Source organism: Volvox carteri (assembly GCF_000143455.1).
Source record: "Volvox carteri f. nagariensis unplaced genomic scaffold VOLCAscaffold_1, whole genome shotgun sequence".
Classification (NCBI taxonomy): domain Eukaryota; kingdom Viridiplantae; phylum Chlorophyta; class Chlorophyceae; order Chlamydomonadales; family Volvocaceae; genus Volvox; species Volvox carteri.
Window position 1 is genome coordinate 1226474 of NW_003307545.1, and position 26077 is coordinate 1252550.

General features: G+C 54.5%; 3 protein-coding genes across 3 annotated transcripts; 2 read left to right on the forward strand and 1 right to left on the reverse strand.

Moving 5' to 3' along the window:
* Positions 1–981: 981 nt before the first annotated feature.
* On the forward strand, positions 982–8845 carry VOLCADRAFT_102651 (uncharacterized protein; the record flags this gene model as incomplete). The annotated part of the gene is made up of 15 exons (XM_002945634.1): positions 982–1172; positions 1535–1676; positions 2337–2424; positions 2805–2886; positions 3538–3609; positions 3890–4003; positions 4561–4660; positions 5188–5288; positions 5684–5774; positions 6109–6141; positions 6496–6672; positions 7180–7305; positions 7451–7543; positions 7822–8028; positions 8410–8845. 15 exons carry the CDS (start codon positions 982–984, stop codon positions 8542–8544), a joined length of 1752 nt encoding a protein of 583 aa, XP_002945680.1. The 3' UTR covers positions 8545–8845.
* A 4269-nt stretch (positions 8846–13114) lies between these two features.
* VOLCADRAFT_85897 (uncharacterized protein) lies at positions 13115–14119 on the forward strand (the record flags this gene model as incomplete). The annotated part of the gene is made up of 1 exon (XM_002945635.1): positions 13115–14119. One exon carries the CDS (start codon positions 13115–13117, stop codon positions 14117–14119), a length of 1005 nt encoding a protein of 334 aa, XP_002945681.1.
* A 2391-nt stretch (positions 14120–16510) lies between these two features.
* Positions 16511–25507, reverse strand: VOLCADRAFT_72263 (uncharacterized protein). Its single transcript, XM_002945996.1, has 19 exons — positions 25301–25507; positions 24507–24704; positions 23982–24143; positions 23514–23703; positions 22904–22980; positions 22304–22478; positions 21731–21876; positions 21285–21379; positions 20940–21046; positions 20486–20586; positions 20202–20333; positions 19816–19938; positions 19505–19592; positions 19060–19121; positions 18708–18857; positions 18397–18530; positions 17732–17900; positions 17233–17493; positions 16511–16983 (listed from the first exon to the last, which is right to left on the reverse strand). Exons 2-19 carry the CDS (start codon positions 24690–24692, stop codon positions 16921–16923), a joined length of 2421 nt encoding a protein of 806 aa, XP_002946042.1. The 5' UTR covers positions 24693–24704; positions 25301–25507; the 3' UTR covers positions 16511–16920.
* Positions 25508–26077: the final 570 nt, after the last annotated feature.

A 26077-nucleotide genomic window follows, 5' to 3' on the forward strand; every position in this document is an offset into this window, starting at 1 on the left:
CCAGGCACCGCCTTAGGTTCCCTGGAACCGCTGCAAGTACCGGGATAACAGTTGTAACAGGACCGTGTAAGAGTGAGTGGATACGATGAGGCTCTTTCAACAACTGCCCGTCTCGGAGGACCTTCGGAGCAGCATAAGATTACAAAGGGAGGCAGCCCGTTTTTGCTGTACGGGGCCCAAATTTTGGGAGTCTTGCCAGCGCCGGGAGCCCGCTTCTGACACAGGACCTGTAGGCGAGCCTGTATCCCACCGCCGTGTAGAGCATGAGTGCCCCTGATACCGACACACAAGAACCAAGAGCGGCGCAGCTCTATTTTCCGTGTCCAGCTCTGCTCTAGACCACTAGGTGTACACCGCGGTGCTGGCGCCGGATGGGCGATGCGTGGGCAGTCGTGGGATCTAGGCAAGGGGAAGTGAAGCAGTGTGAATGGCAGCCTTTGGCTGCCACGAACCAGGAAGCGGCGCGCGGTGAGTTCCTTTGACACAGCAAAATCCACCTAAACGATACTTTTTGAATGCGACGTTGGCGCTGTGCCGTCGCAAATGAACAGTCTTGCTCCTCGCGGAGACACGCACTCAGGATTTCATTTCGTTACTCAAACCCTATTTTTAATGTAATACCTCTGGAAGTCCAGGCTATGTATTGCAGAAGCATTAGCCCATAGGTAATGATTATGCCAGTGCGTCGTGAAGATTTGAAAGTTGGGGATGTGAAACTGTGCGGAAATTCGTTGCTGGCTACCCTACCAACGGAATTGTACAACGCTATCATCTCTTACCAGAAATGACCGCTCGGAAACGTGAAGGCTTGGTTTTAGGACCCCCATTAGGTCCTAGGGGTGTCTTCCTTTGAAAGCAAAACTTTAGCTCGTTCAATCTTCACGGGAGTACAGGCGTGACCCAATTGGGGTGGTAGCCCGCTTAGCCCTCAGCTCGTAAGCTTTGAATTTCAACATAAACTGCGCATTTTGGTGTAACTACATGGCCATGGCGCAGCGAGTGGAGAATGTGGATACACTCGACGAGCTGGATGTGTTCACGTCTCAAGAAGCGAACAATTTAGCTCAGCAACTGGAATCCTCCGACAACGAGGATACCAGAGTACTGATTGAGCACGATGGCGAATGGCCTGGCGCCGCCACTATCGCGGATGTAGTCCATGGAACGCTCCGGTAGACTATTTGTTGGATAAATTTGTTTGTTGTCCCCATACTAGTCCTTGTTTCTGTTTGGGATCGCTTTGAGTCGTGGTTGTGTTTGTTTACTTACCTCAACTAGCCTCGGACCTAGCGGCAGGTAGCGATGCCGCAAATTCTCGCACTTGCGTCAAGCCCTGCGATCTTTGATCAACCACCTGCACATTTCCCTTTACAGACAGACGTATTTTGCTCATCAGGGAGACAACACCCTGATTGTACATCCCCGCCAACGTACTCCCCTCCTCCCGCCCGTCCGCGGCTTTCCGCCATTTCCGCATTATAAATACACACACACACACCCACACACCTCACCGGTCATAATCCCTGCCCCGCAGCCTACACCCACTATGCAACGTAGTGCGTTTCACACCGCACTTCCAGCGCCTCGACCGCCTTCGGCAGCTGGGGGTCGCGTACAGCGTCTTTCCGAGTGCAACACACACTCGCCTTACTCATTCCCTGGGAGTTTCGCATCTGGTGAGTTTTGAACACACGTCCATCGGCACCACGTGATTGTCTGTTATTGGGTTTTGTAATAAAAAGACGATCCCCAACATACATGGGAGTGATTTTTGCGACCTTCCATATAAGGGGTTCGGCTTGAAGGCCTTTGGGGCCTTCCTCCCCTGTAGTGAACAAATCATCGTCATAACCGGCCGTCTTTCACCTCAACCCTTTGTGGCTCGCTCCCTAACCAGCTCGCCCCTTGCACCAATCACTTCCCCTGTCAAGCCCGTCTGAGGCGGGTCACCAACTTCCAATCTGAGCAGGACCTGTCTCCCAGGTTGTTCTCCCACCCAGGACCCCTCAATCGCCGTGAATGGTGCCGCTTGAAACTATGGCTTCGGCCTCAGGCAGCTGCTTTTCCTTCCTCACCGCCATTACCAACTTTCCGAGGTGCAGCTGGGTACTCGCTCTGTTCGTTTTAACCCCCCTGATAACAAAACCCCATGCTTACTCCTGTCAGCTAGATAGCCCCCCTGGAATCACGTCCGCCCATCCCTGCACGCACAAAAGTCGCGCAACGCGCCGCGTGTTCTTGTGCGTGATCGATAGCTATAGCCCCTATGATCCCCCGGGGCCGGGGCCTCGCTCGCGTCACGCCCTCGACCAGACCGGACCCCCACACCTCCGCAGTGCTTCGAGCTGCTGCGGAAGCTTCGAGACAGCCAGCGAGGCCAGCTGGAGCTGGAGGAGCGCGACATTCGCAATGTCGCATTGGCAGGTAGGGAAGGGGCCGGATAGCGGGATATTGGTGAATTTTTAAAGGTCGAGACATAATGTCGAGATCCTACGACATATGATCTGTTAAAAGAAGGATTACTGTTTCTGAAGCGTACGTGGATTGATTTGAGACACGAAAAGGAGGAGTTTCAGGACATGTAAGGATTGGGAAGCTGCATGTCCTGTAGCTGACGCCAGGGAAGGGCTTTATCGTACTTGTCGTACATGCCCTGCAGTCCCCCCTTGTATCATAATCATACTCGAACGCCAAATTGATTAATCTCTCCGTTTCCGGGCTCAGCTGCGCTGTTTTCTCCGATACGAATGGATCTCTTGCCGTACAACCGTACACTGTATACGACCGCTTCACCGCCCCGCCAGGTCTATGCCACGATTTGGGTCATGGGCCCCTCAGCCACGTCTTCGAACGGGAGTTTCTGCGGCGAAGCGGTATCAGTAACTGGTGGGTTGGTCACTCTTTTTACTCCTATACTTTTTACACACTTGCATTTTCATTAAACTATGCGGGGGTGTCTGCAGCCCTCTGACCAGTCGACGGGCCGGGCCTGAGGACTTAAGCGTTGCCGTGGCTATGGTTATGCCGATGGCCTCGTAAAGCCGCTGTTGCGGCTTTTGTGGCCAACCACGCTCTTCCGCCATCGCAGCGCACGGCCCTGATTGCCTGCCTTTGCTGCTTTTCGGCGCCAGAATTCAAATTTTCAAAGTATGAAAGTTCTGCTGCTCTGTACTTCGCGCTCTAGGTCCCTTAAGGCCTGCCTGCGCGTGAGTCAACGCGGGCAGGGTGCCCAAGTATTTCTGATTGTGTGTCCTATCGGGCCGCGGCAAGACCGGGGCGAGATGTTTCTTTGCGCGTTGGAACCTGGCGGGGCTGTGTGCGGTCCGATCAGGTGCTTCTCCCGGGTGCTATCGCGCGATTTCAGTTTCCTCTCGATGTGCCCGCTGCACACGTCCGTGATGTCTGTGATGTTTATAAATATATAACAATATACTTTATTATTTACTTTATTACTTTATTATAACAATACATCTATCCATGTATATCAATGTGTCTTCATTTCTGTCTACATGCATGTTGGTCGTGGTTTCGCTGCAGGGAGCACGAGGACATGTCGCTGGAGATGTTCAAGGATATGGTGGATAGCAACGGGATCGAGGGAGTGGACCAGTGAGGCTCTCGCTGATTTGCGGGTCTTGGAGTTTGGTCCGCGCGGGCGGCCTTAGGACGGGAGGATGGAAACTTTTCTAGAAGCTAGCCTAATAACAAATAAGTACGAAAATTGGACACGTGTGTTCTAAATGAATTTTTTATATCTGCTGATGTTTTTGAGTTGTATTGGAGCGACAGCTCTTGCGGCTTTCACCTGCTGACTTCCGTGATGTACTTTCCGATGCGAACCTTCCATTCCATACATGGCCACGCTCCTTATACGCTGTGGTTACGACAGGGAGGATTTTCGCTTCATTGAGAACATGATCAAGGGTGTCAAGCCTGAAATGAGAGCGAAATGGCCGGCCGGAAAGCGGTTCCTGTTCGATATCGTGTCCAACGATTACACGGGGTATGTTGTTCGGGGGTTTGGGGGTTTTGTACGGCGTTTCGTACACACGAAAATGAGTGTAATGAAAAATGTGCGTGTAGCCAGAAGCTAGGAAAATTTCCAGTCATTTCGTGCACTGGCTTTGCGCGGACAATTAGGTTGACTATCAACCACCAGCTGCGCCGCTAATGAGATCCATTCTTGTCCAACACGCGTACGACCACATCGAAACGACCTCTTCTCTTAGAGGAAAGCGCCGAAAGTTTTAGCGTTAAACCGCCGAGCTTGCTTTGCCTCTTTTGTTTTTTACTTTTTGTTCATTTTTTGTTTGCTTGCCTTTACATTGCAACATGGATTTCGATTCAGGTACTTGTGATGCCACATCCCGATTCTGATTCTGGCAAGTTGCTCTTTCCGTTCGTTCACTTGGTCTCCGTAATGCTGTTCTGTTGCCCTTTCCACTGAAGAATCCCTCCCCCGCACACACACGGGCTTCCCCCACACACATGCACACGCCGGTCCTTTGCCCGCCTTTACGATTCCTGTCCACATCCAATCCCCACATTCCATGTTACCAGGGTCGATATGGACAGGGCGGACTACCTTCAGCGTGACGCCTTGATGTGCGGCAGGTTTCGGCTGAACTGCAATTTCCAGGACCTACTGTCGTATGCCAGGGTAAGTCACGTACGAACGTACGGAATTTGAGTAAACACGGCCGGGAGTTTGCTCCTGGGGTTTTGGGAACCCGATGCCCATCCGGCGTCCTGTGAAACATTTTTTCAACCCAACATGCTGATCAGTAAATATTCCTGATGCAGCATTCATCTTCTCCTGGGCTATCCGTCTATTTCTGGCATCTGCTTCATTCGCCAGCGGTTCGTCTCTCACCCCTACATGCGCTCGTTGATGCACCTTGCCTGATCCCTGAGGCGCTGTTGGCGCTGTTGCAGCCTCCACGACGTCCCTCCCCTCCCCTCCCCTGCTTCTTGTACACTCTTTCCTTGGCAGCAGCTTCACACGCTCGCGGTTCGTTTTCCCCTCCCCCTCCCCCCTCCGTAACACTGTTTTCCCCGCTAGCTCGTGCTGGCGCGCTTCCTGACTAAGTCATTTTTATTGTTTAGTTGTTTCGCACCTCGCAGGTGAAGAGGTTGAACACGACTTTCCGCAACATTTGTATTAATTGTTTTTTCATGCGGGTTCAGGTGGTTGATGACCAAATCTGCTACCCGACTTGGCAGCTGCACAACGTGTGGTTCGTGTACAGCGAGCGGGTGCGGATGTTCCGAGAAGTCTACACCCACAGGTACAGCTCACGATGATGGTGATGGTGATGATATGAGGATGGTGATGATGGTGGTGATGATAATGATGATGATGATGCAACAGTTGCCGTTACGACTGTAGCTGTCAGGTATCTGCCGCCGCCAGCTGCGATTGCTACTATTGCTACTGCTACAACTGTGCAGGGGCGCTGTCGTTGCCTTCCATTACTGTTGTTGATATGGAGTTGCTGTAGTGCTACTGCTGCTGTCGTCTGCTACTGCTGTTGCTGCCTTGTCCCCAGGACCCAGTTCTGCACCCGGCCCTTTCTCATCACTTGTCCCACCCACCGCCACTGGTTTGCCTCCCCCCCTCCCCCCTTCCCCCCCTCTCCCCCCCTCCCCCCCGGGTTCCTGTTCGCCGACGCACCCACCCCAGGCGGACCAAGGCAGCTGAGCTGATGGCGGTGGATGCGCTCATGATGGCGAATCAGGCGCTGCACTTCTCTAACAGGATCGCATCGCCGAAGGTGACTTGGCAACCTTGACCCGACCGCCTCCAGCCAGCCAGAGCTGTATTAGCATCCCAGTCAGTCAGTGCGCCTTCAGGGGGCAGCTGGTGCTCCTAAGGCAGGATAACGAGGTGGAGGAGGAGGAGGAGGAGGGGATAGAGGAGAGAAACAGGAGGAAGGGTTTTTACTGTTCCGGGAAATTTGGTTTGCGGAAAGGAGGTGATGGAAAAAAGTGATACTTGAGATAAAGTTAGGACGCATTTCTGACAGGATTGCAAATTGTGCTCTGTTGCTGCTACTGCTGCTGCTACTGCTGCTACTGCTGCTGCTGCTGCTGCTGCTGCTGCTGCAGGAATACCTGACACTCAATGACGAGCTGTTCTCGGTAAGCGGTTGGGCGCACACCTCCCCGCAATGGAAAAGAAAGAGTGATTCGCTTCAACGAAATGGATGCGCCGGGTCTGGAACGGATTCAGATGCATCTTGATCGGGTTTTATGGTGCCTCTGTCCTGCAATGCCGCTGTGTGCTGCGTTGCTCTATCCGGTTACTGTCTTCCTCTGTCCTTCTGTTCTCCTTCCATTCCTTTTTGGCCCCTACTTTTTGTTTCTTTTTGCTGTGTTCGATTCGGCTTGGAACGGAGTTTTTGGTTCAGTTGCTTTTGTGACGGTAACATGCCGTACGTGCTCCGTACACGTGCCGTACACTCACTTCCATCACCGTGCTTGCCGTGCTTTTAGATGATCGAGCACTACCATATAACTCACAATGAGGCCTTTCGGCGGCTGGGCGGCGCGGAGCAGCGCCGCCTGGCGGAGGCGCAGCAAGTGCTGGGCCGGATACATCGGGGGGCCCTGTACGACTGCTGCGGAGAATGCGAGGTTCCGGAGCGGATGCTGCTGGACGGCACTTGGGATGTGAGCCCGGGTTCCGCCGTACTTGTTTGGGACGAACTTCCTTGCTTGGGAATGCTGGAAGTTGTGTCTTACGTGAAAAATGTTCTTTCATTCATTCAGGATGGGTTTTAACCTCTTTACATGTAAATCGTGCTAGGCTGAATTTGCATATTCAAAAACGAAACAGCATAACAATGCATCTGCATGTGTCGGATGCGACAAGTGAGCTCATACCCGATGCGGCTCAAAGGGATCATTGCCGTGGTACGACATTACGGCCTATGCCTTTCCACCGCAGTAAGAGGGCATCCGCAGGAGGCAGGCCACTCGCCAGGGGGGCCCCCTCTACATCGCGGCGTAAACAGACCTTTCTAGTACGATGCAGTAGTCATCAAGTACAACATTATGTACTGATACGTACGTACTGGAGTGTTACGACAGCTTAACAATGACGAAAATATTCTTAATTCTCCAAGCTGTTGACTCTTTTTTCCTTTAATCCCTCCAACTAATCGTCGGCTTCTGCAGAAGCTCTGCAAGGAGTTCCGGGACGACGTTGTGGCGTCGTACGACGCACAGTTGCTACCAACGGACATCATGCTGGATCTGAATCAGATTGACTACGGCAAGGGTGGCGTGGACCCCATGGCCAAGGTACGGCAGGGTACGAGATGTACGGAAAATGCATCCAGTGAGGAAAGGGCGCCTCTCACACTCCCTAGCTTCATGGGGCGATTCTGTAGCTCTAGGCTTTCTGCAGTTTGACTTTGCATATTTGTGCCTTCTCTCTCTTCCGCAGGTGGGGTTCTACAAGGGCGATGGGGACGGCCTCGTCAAGGTGCCGGCGGACCTCGAACAGCTCCGAGGCTGTGAACGGCCTAGCTGCTTCAAGGTGTGATGTGAATGCCTAGAACTTCCGCAGGAACTAGACGGGCTGAGAAGAGGTTTAACTAAACGCAGGAACAAGGGCGCTTTAAAATCTGTAAGATGGTAATGGCACATAGTCAGATTCCGACACCATGCGCCTGTCTGTATGTTTCCGTTGCGTGGTTTACGACTATCTTTGAGCTGGGCTTTTTAATAAACTGAAGTACGGAAGTGCGCCTTTCAAGGAGAAGAAAGTTGTTTATTTCGGTTATTGCCTAACAAGGAAACCGCCATGCTTTGCAGACTCGCACGCTGCGTGTGTTCGTTCGCCAGCCCGGACAGCGGCGAGCCGCGTCGGCCGCGTTTCAGGAGTGGTGCCGACGCCGGCTGGGATCTGACGTACGCGTGGATACGGAAATGTTGGACGAGCGAGAGGACCCCCGCCGGAGCTACGGTGTCGCTTCAGCAGCGGCGACAGGCTGTCTCGGCAAGCGGATCGCGCAGCGCTCGGTGCGTACGGCAATGTCTGCAAGCCGAGACCTTGACATAAGCCACTTCGCCTGCACTTTCCCTCGCATGCATAAAGCTGAGTGCAGCCTAGCCGGCCTGGGGGCTTTCGTAGCAGGCTGTCGGATTCTATTCTGGCCACCAACACTATCGGCAATTATTGTGTGTGCTTTCTGCCTGAGTTTGGCCTACTTCTTTTTCATGCATATGCCTTATTTCGTCTCGCTCCCATCACTTTGCTTTTGTGTACTGCTTCCTGTACGGCTTCCCTTACGAATTTCTGCACTCGTTTTCTACCGCCGTATTGCACTCGTTCTTACTGACTTCTTTGCTTTCGAAGCTGTGTTCCGCTGACGGGCTGCTCTTGTTCTTTTTTTACCCCAGGCAGCAGATCCACGGAGATGGGAAGCTGCTGCCGCTGCCTCGCCGCTGTCCCCACAGCCTGTTACTCCGGCATCGAAGAAGTGCAAGACGACGGAAGCCGCGAACAACTCGGCGACAGTTGATGTTGAGCTTTGAGGACTTTTAGCAGCAGCGCAAGAACGTTGCACAGGCCAACAAACGCGCCGCGAAAAAGATGGTGTACAGTACCGCGAAAAGGGGCATCTGGCGGCGGCAAAGACTTTCCAAATGCCGCAGGCCTTCGCACTGCAGCTTACTCAAGTTTTTATGGGGGACTAGAAGGTTGACCTTTTGCAAAACTTTCCACCAGCTCGATCCGCGTCGTGAAGATATAATTTATAATACTTTCGTCTTTTTTAGTGCTTTCCTAGGGCCGTATGAAACGGCGGCCTGGCAGGACACAGTTCTCTTTATTTTCGTGTGTCTGGCATTTAGGAATGAGCTGCTCCGCAGCCAGCGGGGCGAGCTCCCGAGGGCTCAGGCCTGTGACACGCCTGACTGCTCAGACAGTGAAGCCAGTAACGCTTTTCTTTGTTTAAAGTAAACCGCGCCGCTCGCGCACATCTCTTTGCGCGGAGGTGAGCGTCGGGGTTTCTTCGCACGTGCGTTGGAAGGGCATACAGATAGAAAGGCAAGCAGGCAGTTGGTATAGGGTTCAACGTTTTTAGAGTTTACGGCATACAGTCCGTACTTCTAGTCTGTTGCCGGTGCCGAGGCGCGTTGAGCGCGATACGATTTCGTGCTGTTGGTACGACCCACATTACCAACCGGAGTTGAAGGACCGGAGGTGAGAAATGTTGTTAGGAGCAGGTTCGGCGGCTCTGGTTCCGAGCTGAGCTGAGCTGAGGTGAAACTTAGGGGGGCTCGGCCCGGATGACCGTCTGCCGCCTTCCCGTTCCTTAGTTGATGTACCCGTACAGCGTTTCACAGCAGCCCTGCGCACGTTGGGTAAAGCGGATTAGGCGAGACATGATTCGGATGTTGTTGGCAGCGATAGATAACTATACGAATGGTACGGTATGTACGGCTTGACAACTTAGCGGCGGAGCCTGTGCGGATGCGACCTTTGTCCTGTATGGTATTATTATTTTTCCCTGTTGTGCGGCAACTTTTAAGCGCATCTTTGGCGCTTTTTGGCTATTGGTTGTCCTGTGTGGCATCTGAAAGCGCTGCCAACAACATAGGCGCGCGAAGAAAGGCGCAATATGTGGTGCGGCTTTCGCTCTGCTCACAGCACCAAGCAAAAGACATTTGTCACGTGAAGCAAAACGTGACATATGCAGGAGGTGCACTTTGTTGGATTGTTGTTGCGATTACGTAATTGTGGACGATGCCGTATTTGTCTAGTACGAACTGTGTACGTGTCGTACAGACATGTCGTGATGTACACACGAGGCGTTTTTGTGCCTCTTACCTTGCGGGATAACAACGCGGCGGCAAGGGAAGGCCTATGGCTGTATTGGCAGGCCAAAGGCCCTACTAGATTCTGTTGCTACCCTAGTCCTTAGGTCACCAACCTGCATCGTAATCGCATGTTGCGAGGGCGGTTGTGCGGTGAAGAAGAAGGATTGCCATGTGGATGGCACCTGCTAGAGGAGAAGCGCGCGCGTGCAAAGGCGCCGCAGTGGTGTGTGGTTCTGTGGTATGAAAAGGCGTCTAAGGCTTGAGGAGTTCTCGTTACCGCCTGACGAAGTTCGCGAGCGCGTGAAGGGATGGGAGCTGTATCTACCCTTCCCGAGCTGTTGATTTGCTGTTCAGTGCGGTATTAGAGGTGTGACACGATCGGCGCTAATTTTTGTCTTAGGAGTTTAGGAGATCTCTCTAGAAGTGCTACGGAACACTTTAATGCGGTACTTCGTGCGTACGGAACAAAGGCTATTTGAAAACGCCGTACTGCCCTTGCACAGAACTACCCATTAGAAACCCAGGTCGTTGCACGCCTTCGTGTCGAAGCCGACGAAAAGAGTGAGCGGCAATGACAAGAACGCCGGTTTGCAGATATTTTGCGATAGCCCACGACACAACTAACAAAACTTACAGGGAAACGCATGCACTGCATTACATTGTGTCAGCAGGTGAATTCCCATACATGTGCATTAGGCTGCTTGCAAGGCGAATGTAGGTTGTAAAAGAGGATAACCATAAATTGCAACGATCAACGGGTGCATGTTGGGAAACGACTGCATTCTCACATGAACGGCAATCGCAGCCCTTTTGCAGAGTTCATTGTGAAAGCAAATTATTTCATGATCCTAGCTATTTAAAAAGGCGCATGGATTCATGCACTGAATATGTTGTGTAACTTGTCGGTGGTTCGAGGATACTGACGGCTTCCGTGTGGTAGACTTTGACGCGAAACGCTCAGTGACATACGGAATTTTAGGTATTCAAATTTCATTTTGACCACTTCAGCATCTTTTTGAAAATGTAGCGGAGTTGCTCGCTGTCCTGTCGCGCGAAAACCAAACCGATGGCACACGCTTTAGCGCTTATCCTAATAGAAACCCTTTCGACGTGATTTGTAACATCTACTTTTTGCATTCTGCCATTTCAGTATGAAGTAGGACAGGACGATGGCTTACGTCTTCTACATTCCACCAGCGCAGCTGGCGCCCTCGCCAGAGCGTCCATCGCTATGCAGCCCATCCTTGACAACCGGTTCCATCTGTGGTCCAGCGCTTATATTTCTCGGGGGAACTGGAGCCTTGATGGTCGGCTTCTTTGAGAGGAGACCCATGATTATGTGGCCAATCATCAGTCTTGTACGTGCGGCCGCTGTCTGATACGCGTGAAAGTACTTAAGGTGCTAGTAGGGCTTCGTTCCAACCTAAGATCACGTTTTCTGGCTCCTAGAGCCTCCTGGTCATAGCGAATGGTAGAGGTAGTTACGGGACGATGCTGGGGTTCCGACCCCGCATGCACCCACCGCAGTTTCAGGCAAAATTTTATGAACATCCATCCTTGACCATGTATGACCCAGGCTGTTGATCCTGCCAACATAGGATTCCGCCAGCATCCTGCCACGTACTCACGAGACATGCATGCGGCAGTCGAACACAAGGGTTAACATATCAAGGGGCGCCACATGAAACGACCAGGCATAACGATAACTCGTCTTTTGATACAATTTGCATTTATAACTAGTAACATTTTTCTGTCCAAGGAGTTTGATTGTATGCCTGCTCCTTCGGTCCGCAGTTGGGGGCCCTTCAGGGCCCGTCACACCTCAACACCGATAACGCAGCTCAAGGTGTAAACAATTACGCACATACACACACGTATGGCGGTGTGGACGTCGAACCTAGGACTAGGAGTTGCCAAACATGTTTCATAAGTCCCACATGTGAGACAGGTTCAGCCTACATAGGGGGTCACGTCTACAGGCCAGGACTGGGAAATACGCAGCCTGATGCCCCCAGTGTGTGCCCCGAGTGGTGTTTGTGGTCTCATTGCGCCCGGTCCTCGACCCCACCACCCTGCAGGGAGCTGTTCTCAGCGTCATTGGCGTCCTCCTTGCTCGTAGACACGTCAAGGTAGGGCTTCACTTCGCACCACCCAGCAGGACCCGCGTGTGCCGCTGTTTCTACAAACATTTATATTTCTAGTTGTTTCTTCCAGGGTGTGAATTCTGCGTGAACATGGTGAACAAGGTCCTCTAGCGTAATTTTCCATATACAGCACGTTGCAACCACCAAATTTTATAGTTAAATATTTTACTTCCGGGCCGAGTAATTGCGTATGATGGCTTAGTTAGGGATGCTCGTTATTACACCCCAAGGTGAAGTGACGAGCTTTGGATCCTAAAACGGTTTGAGAGCTTGGTCCAAGTTTTGAAATTTACCTCTGTGCAGCGGTAAATCAAACCTAAAAGACGTAAACATGGGGGGGGCCTTCTGAGGAAAGTTCCCACCTGCTGTCAGCGTGCACTCGTGAGCCAGCACAGTAGCACGCAGCAGCTCAGCAGGCAGGTCTGGTCGTTCGCCTCACCGAACCAGGTGTAGGCAAGACAGGGCACTTCTAATGCATGGTTAGGCACCTTCCATTTCATTACAACCAACCGAGTTTTGTCCCGGCCGGTAACCGATTGGTAGGATAGCCAATCGGTAGGGCAACTCTTCGATTGGGTAAAGGCCTCGGTAACCCTCCGAATTTGCCCCAACTTACTGACCCGTTGGGCTGGAGGGTTACCGATCGGTGACAGACCGGCCGATTGCACATATGCCATATGGGAACGGCAGTTGCAATATGGCAGAGAGCTGGTTAAGGTGTTATGGGGAAGGATGATACAAGTGCACATGTCGACCACCCCTGCAACACGAATTATATCAAACATATCTTGGAGCCCTCTCTCGTCACAAAACAGCACCAGCTGCTCACACCTCGAACGCACGTTCCTGTAATCCTAGGGTGGATTGCTAGTTTCGCCTCACTGTGATTGACCTCCCTCTCTGTCGTACTTCGTGTCGGACAGCAATGGAGGGAACAGGAGCAGGAGCGGCAGCGAGCAATGTGGAGACCACTCTGGCCGCAGGTACGGTCGACAGTAAGACAGGAAAGAAACGTTTACAGAAAAAAATGTAAATATATGTAGAAATGCAGTACCTGGGTTTCCTGTTATATAGGAGATGGCATAACAGGGCGGCTTTACCTTCCTTGGCATTTTGGCATAGTTCCATTGCCCTCCCGTATGTCGTACCTTTGTGGCCATGTCGTATTGAAGCCGGGCGAAGCTCGGAGGTCGGGAGGGGATGGTGCCGTCTACCCTCTCTTCGACGTCCCCATGTACTGCCTTGAAGCGCCGGCTCACTCAGTTGTACGACACAGCGGCAATCGTACAGCACATGGATATTCTCAGGACGACACCGGCGGCGACCAACGGTACGACAGTGAGTACTGGTGCGTGCTGGCAGTGCCGCTGAAGCCAGATAACGTCAACAACAGTGAATATTTGGACTGGACGGCAATGGCTCTTGTCGTACAGCCACATTTCACGTTTGGTAAGCAGGAGGCGCAGTCCGCTGGCAGTGGCGGCGGCGGCACAGCCGCCGCTGCGGCGGTGGCTGCAGGCGCCTGCCATGCTGACGCCAGCGCCGGAATCCTCACGCGTGCATGGTCACCTGTCGTACGCATCCGAATCAGCCAGGCGGGCGACGGCGCCGAGGGTGCCACTCCGGAGCACCTCAGCGAGCCGGTGCTGTCGGCGTTCCCGCTCTCAACGCGCCGCTCGACATCCCTGGGGGCTCGGTCTGCGCATGGCAGCTTGCACGGCGGTGGCGGAGGCAGCGAGCGGCGAGTTGGGCGCGGCAATCGCCACATTCGAATAGCTGACCTCTTGTCGCTGTTTACAGCGGTGGCGGGGAGCGGCGGAGGCGGAGGCGGCACTGCTGGCAACGGCGACGACCCGGCTGGGGCTCCCGCCAGCGGACCGCCAGCGGATGCTGACGAGAACGGCGTGGAACTCGCGGGGGTGAAGGCCATGGCGGCGCAGGCGGCTGTAGCAGCGACGGCTGTAGCAGTCGCAGCGGTGGTCCCTCCGCGGCCGGCAGGGCTGACGCCGCCGTCGCCAGGCGCAGTGGCGGCGGGGCCGTCGGACTGCAGTACACCCGAGCCGCAGCACCGAGGACAAAGCAAAACAGACTGCGCTGGTGGCGGTGGTGCCCGTTCGGGAAACCTTTCTGGTGGCCCTACTTGAAGTAGTCTGGGCGGATCCGGCTCTGGAGCGACTGGCCCCGGGGCTGCTAAGTCCTGAGAAGTACTGAATATGAGAGGGGGCCAAAGCATAGTTCCTAGGGTGGTTTCTTTGTGTGTATCATTTGAGAAGGATAAGGTAAACATACGAGCAGAGAAACAACATTTCCTGTTTTGAGAGTGTGTGCGAAAAAACGTGTGAAAATTAGTTCACAATGGTTTGAAGTACTCTCGTAATCTCTGATGATGATGCCCATCTCATGTTTTTCTTACAGTTTTCTCCTGTTGAGATAAGCCATTGCCGTACATTTGTTTGAGATGTAGTACAGGTACGAAGAAATGTGCTAAAAGTTGGTTGCCGTTCGTAGATGTTGCGTTTCCCCCTTCAGAATGAACCCAATTCTTGAACTCAGTCCCGAAGATTTCTCTCCGTCCCTACGTTCTGGAATGTGTCGCATATGTTCGTCAGTTAAAGCCGCCAACACAGCAGAGTGTTAAAGATTTAGGAGCTGAAAGACGGCACAAGCTGCATGAATTGAGCCGCTCTTCCCACATCCGTCAAACGTGCGGTGCTGCAAATCCTAGGCCTCGGCCAGGTGTTACTTAAACACGCTGAGGGGCGAGAGATGAAGCCACTGCCACGGGTGGTGCGCGCCCGTGATGGCTATGTGGTGTCACTAGTGCAGGTGCTGCCGGAGGCCCGGTTTGCGTGGCGTTTCGATACGTGTAGGGATGTGTGTGTGTGTGTGTGTGTGTGTGCGTAAGGTGTTCTCCTCTCCTTATCGAGCTATGGGGTCCTATGATAATTTTCCGTTACATTGCCGAAACGATTTAATATTGATGATGTATTTCCACAATACGAGTCTACGGATCTACCCTGAGCTACCGTACATATGTGTTGTAAGTCACTTGTCGTGCACATATTTCTTGGACGTCGCCCACAGTACATGGGGTTGTACGGTTTTGACACGGTAAAGAAGCCGGAAAGTGACATTTTTGCCCAGGAAAAGCTTTTGTCTAAAAAGGGTACTTGCTGCTATCAGCTAAAGGTTGCATATTTATATTTTGCCCTGGCAGCTTAATTACCTCTGCATTGTGCTCCTTAGTACATTCAGAAGCTTGGCTTCGACAACCCGCGCGTCCCTGTTTCGAGAGAAGTATTTACCATCCAAGCAACAGCGACTTCCATTTTCCTTCCGCCATGTCCTAAAGCCGATATCGACGAGGGGAATATCTATCGAGGAGATTGGTTGGATGGCGTCTTGAGGTGGGCCAGCGAAGAGCACTCGGTTGCCACAGTGCCAACACTAAAGCAGAGGTGTCCTCACTACCAGAGTTCGTCCCGAGCATGCCCCATTGTTAACACGGTCGTTCTTACACCTGCCACCAATAAATCCGTACACAATGCACGGGCGCGCCTGTGGACCGCGCGCAACAAACGCCCCGTACGGCGCGCCCGCCTATATCGTACGGTAAGGATCTCCATTGCTAATCGTCCAAATGCGTATTGAATAGCATTGCGGGCAAGCTCAACCATAGGAAATTGTCACTCTCCTCTCAGGTTTGCTTTCCCCCTTAATCAGCCCTCAAAATACCTGAATACGGTTGGATGCTTCTACCTACGCGCGGACTGCCATTGACACCCTTACCCTCCTCCTCCCGCACAGTTCTCTTGCATGTTACGTGGCGTGCACAGGCCCCCGACCGCAACCGTTATGGATCCTATATCCCACCACACGCAAGTCGGTTCCAAACAGAGATTAATACTGGCCCCGAAGCAGCCTGTGCCCCACCCATTGCAACTATGCAACCGCAGCCATGCCATGTCCACGGCTGAAATGCCCGCCAATGACAAGCAACTGAACGATTGCCTACGCAGCCCGCCCCTACTAAGCGCTACGTTTCCCCGGCGTATGCTTTTCGGAGGGAAGGGTTTTCCACCCAGCGTAAACACGAGCACTGACTTCACATGTGAAAAAAGTCAATTTTATGGCGGGTGCACCCCGCCACCGGCCGCTGCCTCTCCGCTCTTCACCCCTCTCCGCGCACTCTTATCTCAGCTCCACTCAGGAAAAAGAAGGAAAGGACAACGACAAGACAATGCCCACACGCCAGCCACACACATAAAAAACCACAAGCAGACATGCTGCCTTGCTGCCACACACACTCCCTAATCGCTCTCCTCAAAGCCCACGCCTGTATCCATCTGTTCACGCCTGTCATCCCTCCCTCTCTCTCCCCTTTCTCTGTCTCTTTCTCTCTCTCCCTTGGGCAATGTCATCCCGTTTGTCGCCGTTACCTGGTCAAAAGCCCTGCCCATCGTGCGGGACAGATCGCTGCGTTCGACGCAACGGCTTCGTGCCTGGTTGCTCAACCTGCGCCCCGCAGCGGCCGCTTCCGTGCTGTTCTGTCTCCCAGCCATCTGTCTTACAACCAAATCCGCTGTGGACGCCGTTACGGCCGCATGTTGAAGAACCTCTAGGACTCCTCGTCCGCCGATATAACAGCTCCATCTTACAGCAAATTTCCGTGCCACTGCAGCATTCCTGTAATCCGCGGCCACGGCTGCCGCTCTCCAAACTGCAAGCTGCATACCACGCGCTGTGCTCACTGACGTCGCCAAGAGTTACGACCCCGACACACAAGCCTCTGCCTGAAGAACTGGACCAGCCGCGCAGAGCCTAACTAAAGACGTGTAGACGCTATACTGGCAGCGCAGTGTAGCTAACGCGCATAAGCTCGCGTGTTGTGCCACACAACGGGCCAACAATAAACGGAATCTGGCGGAGTTGGCCAGCTGGTTCTCTACTGCTGGTCGCCCCCCTCCTCGTCCTTTGCAGTCTTGGCGTGACATGACAGCTTGCCATCCTGCGTGAATCACGGCAACGAGACAAGTGGTGGTGGTGGTGGTAACGTGACCCAACCCTTCTCCGCTTTGCCAGACCTACCTACCTCCCCTTTCCTTCAAGCTTCCCCTAATCAAGCTCCTAAAGACGTAAAGCTATCCGGCCAACGCTGCCCCCAGCCGAATCCCTATCCAGCACAGCCGACTCCCGCCACTCTCAACCTCCCCAATTCACTTTGCCTCCTCCCTGAACACCTAAACCCTAATGTTACCTTGAGGTCCCAGATTTCGTTGGAAAGCGCCCCCACAAACTCGCTGTGGTGGCTGATCATCACCACGCCGCCACCAAACTCCTTAATGGCCTGCGCCAGCGCGCCCAGCGAGTCACGGTCCAAGTAGTTGGTGGGCTCGTCCAGCACCAACAGGTGAGGGCAGTGCCACAGCGCAGCCGCCAACACCAGCTTGACCTTCTGACCGCCCGACAGGCCACGGATGGCGCTGTGGGTACCGAACTCGGGCTCCAGACCAAAGTCCTGTTTGGTGTTGTTTTTTTGGCGGCGGTGGTTAACACGCACCGATGGAATTTGTTTTCATGCAGTGAGGAGATTAGGTCAGGACCACACGCACCCTTGCGCGCACCCAATCCCTGAGACTCGCACTTTGCTTGCCCTGTCTGCGTCATGGTTCGGTTCCGTCCTCATGGATCGATCCTGCCTGGCCTATATTAACACATGCCAACACACACATATGTGCATGTGCATTGCGGCCCACCTGGAGGTATTGCTCCACAGACGCCAGCGTGAGCGGGCGTGCTGCCGCCTCCCCCTTCTCCGCATTGATCTTATCGTCCATCTCGCGACACAGCTTCTCAAAGCCGCGTTCCACAAGCACCTCGCGCATGATCCAGCGGTTGAACTCGATGGAGCTCAGACCAACCCACCTGGTGGTCAGCGGTTAGCGGTTGCTGCAGTTAGTTGCAGGCGACGTACGGTTTACAATGGGTGTAAACGGCTAGGCCGAACCCAAGCGAGGTTGGGGCGGTAGCTCTGGGGACTTTGGTGCTGGTGGTCCTAAGCGCGACAAGGTCAACAGCAAAACAATGCAGTAACTGTAGCGTTAATAAGATGCCGAGGCGAGCTCAAGGAAGCTCAAGGTCAGTAGAGCAAGCAAAACAATGCGCTCCGGCAAGCGCTGCGCCACGGCCCTCGAGGACCCCGCACCCGTGGCGTGGCACAACGGAATACGCCACGACTTGCTGGGCGAAGAACCTGCGTCCTCAAGCCCACCGATTCCCCTTAGAAAATCCACCGGACCCTGCTCTCCAAACTGTTCCCGCTTCTGTGCGTCCTCTCATCCCACTATCCCCCACGTCCGCAACTCCGTACTCCAGCCAGCTCCGTGCCAACAAAAAAGCTTCTTTTATCAAGACAACTCACTTGACCTCGTACTCGAAGCTCTTTTTCTTCTTGCGCCGCCCCAGCAGCTTCTCAAGCACGCGATTTTGCCCGTCAATGACCCAGATCTGCTTCTTGATGGCCTCTTCCTCCTCCGGAGTCAGTATGCGGGTAACCTATTAGGCACGATGACAAGGCATTCCACCACAGCTTGATTAGTACTTAGGCCCGTTCGGTGCTAAGTACGGAATGGCGGTCGGGGGCGGCCGCCTTCGCCGCACCAAGTAAGGTAAGGTCAGACGAGATAACATAAGACAGCGTCGCGGCCCCAACTTGGCTGCCCGGCAGCTCACCTTTTGCTCCTCCTCCTTGTCCTCTCCCTTGGAGTAGCGCTTCCGGATGTACTGGTTAGGGGTCATGTCCAGGTGGTCCTCCAGGTGGTGCAGCGCGTGCTGGCTCACATAGGCCACACGCACGTTGACGTGTTTGGACACGGTGCCGGTCTGCAATCACGTAAACAGGGGGATTAGCAGGGTACGGTCAAGGAAAGACAAGCTGCAAGACTAGGGTGGAGGCTTTAATAACAATACAACGAAAGGCAATGGGATAGGAAAGGATGAGATGGCAATCTGTGTCTCTCGTGTGTTTTTTGCAGTACTTGTCCACAGGCCCACCCGTTTCCCACTTTCTCCCCCCCCATCTTACGTCTGGCTTGAGCTCGCCCGTCATCAGCTTAATGAGCGTGGACTTGCCCGCGCCGTTGGGGCCTGCATGGAAGGTCCCGCGGCAAATGAGGAAACATGAGACGCTTCGGCCAGACGTTTTTTTCCTTCAAAATCAAGCAAGTCCAAGAAGAGCAATGGTCCGACTGGCTCCGCAAATCATTCCGCCTGCTTCAAATCCCCTCCAAGCGTAGCAACTGTTGAAGGAACGGTTCATATTCTTAACAGCAACACTGAATCGACGTAGATGGGTACGCGTGTTGCTGCCCCACGTATGCTTTTCTCCTCCATTCTCTCCCCAAGTCGAACATGGTTCCACAATTGCAGCCGAGGCCCCGTAAACAACAGACCCGACCTCCCTGCAAGCGTTAACCCCCCTACGATCCGCCCCCAACAAGTGGCTTGTGAGAGAAATGTCCCCTGCGTACCCAGGATGGCGACGCGTGAGGACATGCGGCATGCGCAGGTGATGCTCTCCAGCTGAGGCTTGGGGGCGCCTGGGTAGGTGAACGTCACCTGCACACGCAAAAAGGGAAGCGAGCAGGAGAGCACAGAAAGAGCAAGGCTCAGAAAATGAGGCACAAGCTTGCGCCAGCAGAAGCCCCAGACATTGGACTCAGCACCACTGCGATTGGGGTTAGGGTTCCCAAGTCCCCGAAGTAGTGCAAGGCCCCAACGCTCCTGCTCGGTCCACGCTGCAACAATCCCCCAAGCAACCAACCAACCCATCCCGCCACACCTTTTTCATGGACAGAATGGGCTTCTCGCCGCTGGTGACGCCGTCCAAGAAGGAGGGCTTAGGGAAGTTGAAGCGCAGCGTGGCAGCGGCAAGCGTGTAGTACGACTTGGCCTCTGGCTTGACCTGTATGGCAAATGTCCCGCCCAACGGAACCACGGTTCCGGGTGTGCGTGAGTGAGGAGGAGGGAGAGAGGGGGGAGCTACTTCCCAGCGAAATGCCAGCTTGCGGCGACCGCGCGTTGGAAAACAATGGAACTTCAGTCGCGAACGTAATGCGAGTTGACACTGATCAATCGGTCAAGTAACCAATTGGTTAATTTGAAGATATGAAGATAATATCATACGGGGATCCTACCACGGCTACACACGCATATACACACACGCACCTTGACAAACTCGGACAGATTCCCGTGGTAGTACTTGAGCTTCCGGCTCTCGTAGTGTATGATATCGGTGCAAACATTATCCAGGAAGGACGAGTCGTGGGATACGATTAGGCAGGTGACGTGGGGAACCACCTGCATTCACACACGTCAACACAGGTTGTTTTACCGGTAGCCAACACTCACTGGCCAGCAAGGACCATCGAGCAGTATGTTCACGTTCATTATTAAAAAACCAATGAAAGGTCGTAGGATAACCTGCAGTGCGGCCGCCGTACTTGTCGTACCTTGGTGATATATTGTTCCAGCCAGGCCACGTTGACCACGTCGAGGTGGTTGGTGGGCTCGTCCAGCAGCAGGATGTCGGGCTTCATCAACATGGCGCGGGCTGCAGGCAGGGGGTTTGTCGAAGTCTTGTGCTGAGTTAGGAAAGGAAAGCCGAGCCCCAAGGGGCGGGAAGCCAAATATAACCAGGGCACGACAAGAAAGAGTATTGGGCGGATGGTGCTGGTCCAAGTCCAAAGACCCTGTCTCCCCCTCGCCTCCTTTGTCTTCTTAACTTCCACACCTTCGATCGTGTGGTTTATCATCACACGAAGATTGGAAGCCCACACTCGAGCACCGCGTCCTCCGAGAAAAAAACGCGTTAAGCCGCCCCCTACGCTCCCCAGCCCCAATTGCAACTACGGCAACAATCGTGGTCGTGATCACACAGCCTGTTTACCCACTCCCTCTGCTCACCCAGCGCCAGCTTCATCTTCCATCCGCCTGAAAGCGAGCCCACTTGGTGCTTCTGCTTGGCCTCATCAAAGCCCACGTTGCTGAGCATCTCCACAACCTCCTCCATGCTGGGGGGCTGCGCCTTGACTGCAGAGAGTACAGGAGACGCGAGCAGAAACCCACTTATAACATTGGATTGAAGTTAACAGTACTTGCAGATGCCGTCACGCAATCAAGACCATCATCCGTATCATCAATTCGTGGAAGCTCGCACTAAACATAGCACATGAAAGCATTATAGGATGAAGCGAGCCGCGAAGCTGGCACGCAGCAGTAGTACGCAAGGCATAACGCGACGCGGTGTACTCACCTTGCAGAGTGGGGTCCTTAAACACGAAATCCACAATGGGTACCTCTGCCAAGGCTGGGTCGATATCCGACTCCAAGTACACGGAGCAGACCTGGAGGCATGTGGGTGGGTGGGTGGGTGGGTGGGAGACAAGGCCAGCAGAGGGTATTGCGCACGTGTAAAGAAAGGCATGGCACCTATCCACGTAACCACGTAACAGGCCAACGCGGGAGGAGCGAGTAGTAGTAATAAAAGTCGTGTGTATACCGCGCGCGAAGCACCGGAGAGTGGAATGGAATGCGGTACAAATAACAGCTGTGTAAAGGATCGGATGTGGGGATTCTGTTCCAAGAGCAATGAAGTGGCGGTGTCTTAGGGTCTAGAGTGTGTGTGTGTGTAGTTAATTACAAACCCTCCAAGCGGCACTAAGACTGAGAGTCACCATGTTTATCCTACAACTCACATCTTCCTTGGGTGGAAAGCCCTCCACTTTCTCATTGTTGATGGCGCGCATGAGGGTGGTCTTGCCCACGCCGTTATGGCCGCACAGACCATAGCGGCGGCCGCGCTTCAGCCGCAAACGTGCGTTGTTCAGCAAGATCTTGCCACCTGACGACAGCGAGCAGGTGCAAGGTGCGGGTGTCAGAGGCGGCGGCGGCGGCGACGGGGGCGGCAAGGTTGTGGAAAGAAGACTGCCGAGGCAGCGAGGCGGGATAGGATTTGCCAGACTCAAAGCGATACTCGAAACAGGGCACCTTCGCTTTCAATGCCCTTTCCTTGTTGAGGGCTACCTTGTAAGAAACCCCGATATCTATTCACTTAAGTTATATAAACTCCCAAAAAATATAATCACCATTCTTTTCCCTTCTTTTCCCCGGCCGTTCTTTCCCCCGGTAACTTCTTTTATACCTCAAGGGGCCCTAACCCCTCCGGTCCTCGTCAACGTGTTTCCCTACCCTTCCTCCTAGCTCCCGTCTCCTCGCCCCTTCCCGCCTCCCCCTTTCCCGGCGGCCCGGTCCGCCCCCCTCACCCCCACCATAAGCCAGCGAGAACTCGCAGTTGCACAGCACCTCCCCCGCCTCATCGTCACTGAGCCCCAGGTCCAACACCACGTGGGAGGCCGCCTCGCAGCGGGAGGACCAGGACTCAGCCACGGCGGCAGCAGCCGCGTCGCCGCCGGGCAAGAAGGGCAGCAGGAACGGCTCCACAATCTGGATAACGGGGTGACGGCGGTGAGAGCGAAAAGGGAGAGAGAAGAATGGAATGAAAGGAATGTGGAATAAGGATCAGCTGCAAACAGGACCGCGAAGCCACCAAATCGCACGTCGCGCCTGGATCGCGCCCGGAAGGAGGACAGGGTGGGGAGGAAAGAAAGCAGTGCCCGGGACAGGGACGATACCGCGGATGGGACCAGATGGCCGGGGAGTTACCAGGTGCAGAGCACAATTGAGTTGGAGAGTCGTACCGGCAGGGCCGAATGGGAGAAGCCACAAATTCATCAAGCGACTTCTAACCACATCCGCATTGGAGAGGCGAGGCAGGGATCCTGTCAAGGAGGGCTGGGTGACGCGCATCTACACCCCCCCCCCAACATCCTTACCCCTCTCGCACCCTCTCGCACCACCCTCTCACGCACCTTCTCGAGCCACTTCGACGATTCCGTTGCCCGCTTATTCACCAGACACGTGGCGATGGAGGCACAGTACGACACGGCTGTAGCCAGCAGGTCGTCGTCCGCTGGGTCGGCACCGTTGGCCTGAAGGAAATAATTTCGCGGCGAAACTTGGTTAGACCAAGAAGAGGTTCATAAACGTCACTCGTCGGGAACTTCTACCATCCAACTAGTTTCCATCACAGCAGCAGCAGCAGCAGCGTGAGAGCGACAGGAAGACTCTCGTGCTTAGTACATCTTGCAAGCTACTCCGTGCCGCACTGTTCCGCCAACTCCCCCAATCCCTTACGACGCCGAGGTCTCGCCCTTGATCAGCATTGCCAATCTCCTCATCCTCGTTAAGGGAAGACCCCTTGACCGGGGCCGTGTGTGACACGGGAACTCAACCAGGACAACCAGAGCCGTGCGTATATCACTTCAGCGGGTACCTTGCCCGTCATTCGTACCTCGCTACCATTACAACCAGGACGGCGCCCGCATCAACACAACATGTGTAAAGTTTCGAGCTGAGGCATCCGCAAATCAGCTGCCAATGACCAATGAACCAGCAGCCCAGAAAAACCACCACCGCGACCACCACCACTACGACACACCTGAAGGACCTCCTTCAACATGGCCTCCACCTCCGCCTCGCCCAACACCTTGCGCTCATCCGCCTCCGCCTGGCGCGTGGCGGCGGCCGTCTCAGCCACACGCCGTACAGTGGCGGCGGCGGCAGCGCACACGGAGCGGCACTCTGGATCTGGAGTCTCGTTGGCGGCGGCCTGCGCCGCACAGAAGTGCAGTATGAACACGGCTCAGAGAGATCATGTAGACACGGGTGGTGGTGAAAAAGCTTAGGCAGGAGAAAAAAGATGGCTCGATAAGACCACTGGGCACTGGATGTACCCAATTGCCTGCCGCTCAACCTTACCCTAAAGCGCAGGTTCTTGCGGGGACGTAATGTCACACTTTACGCCGTGGACCCTACCCACCCAGCCACCACGTCCCCACTGCCTCGAATCTGCCGCAGCTCGCCCATCCCCGTCGCGGCCCAACGTACCTCCAAACGCGGCAGCAGCTTCGGCAGGAAGGTGTCTCCATCTGCTGCGCTCGTGACGAGCTTCGACATGTTGGAGATGATGTTGGCGGCCTTGCGCTTGATGGCGGTCTCCTCCTTCAAGCCCTTGATGAGCAGCGGACACATCACCGCCAGGGCGGGAGCCTGCGCAAGCGGGCCAAAGGGCCAGATATGGACATAGAGGGTGAGGAGGAGGCGAGAAGCGGGCGAGGAGCGGGAGAAGCGAGGCGGAACAGAGCTGCCGAATCCGGACTTGTTGGGGGCAGCAGTGGATAGGAAGGTCTGAACAAAGGAGGTCTGAACAAAGGAGCCAGACGGCCCTAGGCGGGATGGCCCTGTGGGAGTCGTACTTGCAGGCAAGCGGCATGTACCGGAGCCTTGAGCAGCTTCTAGGCTAATAAGCCCCAGGTATCCCAGGCATCCAAAGCCATCCAACCAGGCATGCGGAGACAGGCGCAGGCAGACCTGGCGAAATCAACAACCGGCAGCGCAGCCAGCCAGACGCACCTCTACGGCCTGCACAAAGGTGGTGCCGCTGAGCTTGATGACGGCCTCGGCCGTCTCCTTGGGCTTGCGGATGCAAGACAGGAAGGAGGGGATGCAGGGCGCAATGTCACGGTTGCCGGCCAGCGCAAAGGCGGCTTCCGCGGCCGTCACCGCCACGGCCTTAACCTCATCGCGTGCGTCCACCATGCCATCGGACACCTGGCAAAAGCGGGGAGGGTTCGGTAGGTGGGTGAGAAGGTACACGGATGGTACGAAAAGTTAGCTCAAGTAAACACGTCGTCAGAGAAGAAGGTCGGTGTATAGATGGGTGGACGGCTACGCAGCTAGGCCGGTAGGCGGCGGAATGTAAACTATGATGTGCAAGCAGGCGGCCACACGGCACATGAACCTCCCTCAAGGCTGGAGACCTACGGAGACCTGATCCGCAGGGGGTAACCGGCGCCTGGCGCCTAGCGCCCGTGTTCACACGGTCCATGCAGCTGCACCAATCCACACCAACACTACCATCCACAGATCGCACATACAAACACCAAACATGTGGAATTTATTAGTACTTTCAAGACATGTTTGGTCTAGTATCCCCACACTCGTTGCTATCCTTTTTCACCCGGCTCATGCTACCCAGTCCTCGCTACTCCGCTTCTTCAACGGCTAACTCAAAAAATACAATCTGCTCCATCTGCCAGGTAGCGCTTTGATGGTCGGCAGTTCGCGCTTTGTCTTTTACATATAGTTCCCCCCATTCGAACACCCCCCCTCCAGACTTCTATTCAGACATTCCAAACCCTACCCACCACGGGCACAATATCCGGTAGCGCCGCCTGCACTGCGTCAGGTGCTGTCTCACAGAGGGTTGAGATGATTTTAAAAGCGCCCTCCTTGGTCTGCCATTTGCGGCTGGGTGAGGTGCCAGCCAGGATGGCGGGCAGCGAACGTGGCACCGCCTCAGGGTGCAGGAGCCGGGCGAGCGCCTGGCAGGCGGAGTCAGCTGCGCCGCGGACGCTGGTGGCCTGTGGCCTCAAAAGCAGGAGTAAGATAAGCGGGCCAAATACAGCCGGTGAAAAGCAGCCGGTGTCAGAGGAGTCAGGGCACGGTTGATGCACGAGGAAGGCACTGGGCTACGAAGTCCGGGGTAGACAGACGGTCACAGTCACACGGGTAAAAGCACATACATGGTCACAGGTCTGCACAGGACAGAAAGAAGCCATGAGTTCCGCATGTACAGCAACAAGCTCCTTTTGAGAGCATGCAAGTAATGCAAGGCCTTTCCAAACGATAACTGCCAGCGAACGGCTCAACATATTGCGGTCTCCGCAAGCCCACTGCAGGCGGCATTTGGTAGTCCAAATAAGAGTGACGGTGGGACCTCAGCACACACATGCGGAAGGCCTGTGGATGGATGGATGCTTCAACCTCGTCTGCTCAAGAGCGCCCACCCTCTGTCAAGCCCCCTACTCCATGTCCCACACCCAGGCTCCAGCAATGCTCCTCAATGTACTTCCTGTACCTTGTCTGCCAGCCTCTCCAGGAACACGGGCAGCATTGGCGCCATGAAGGGCTCCACCGCGCTC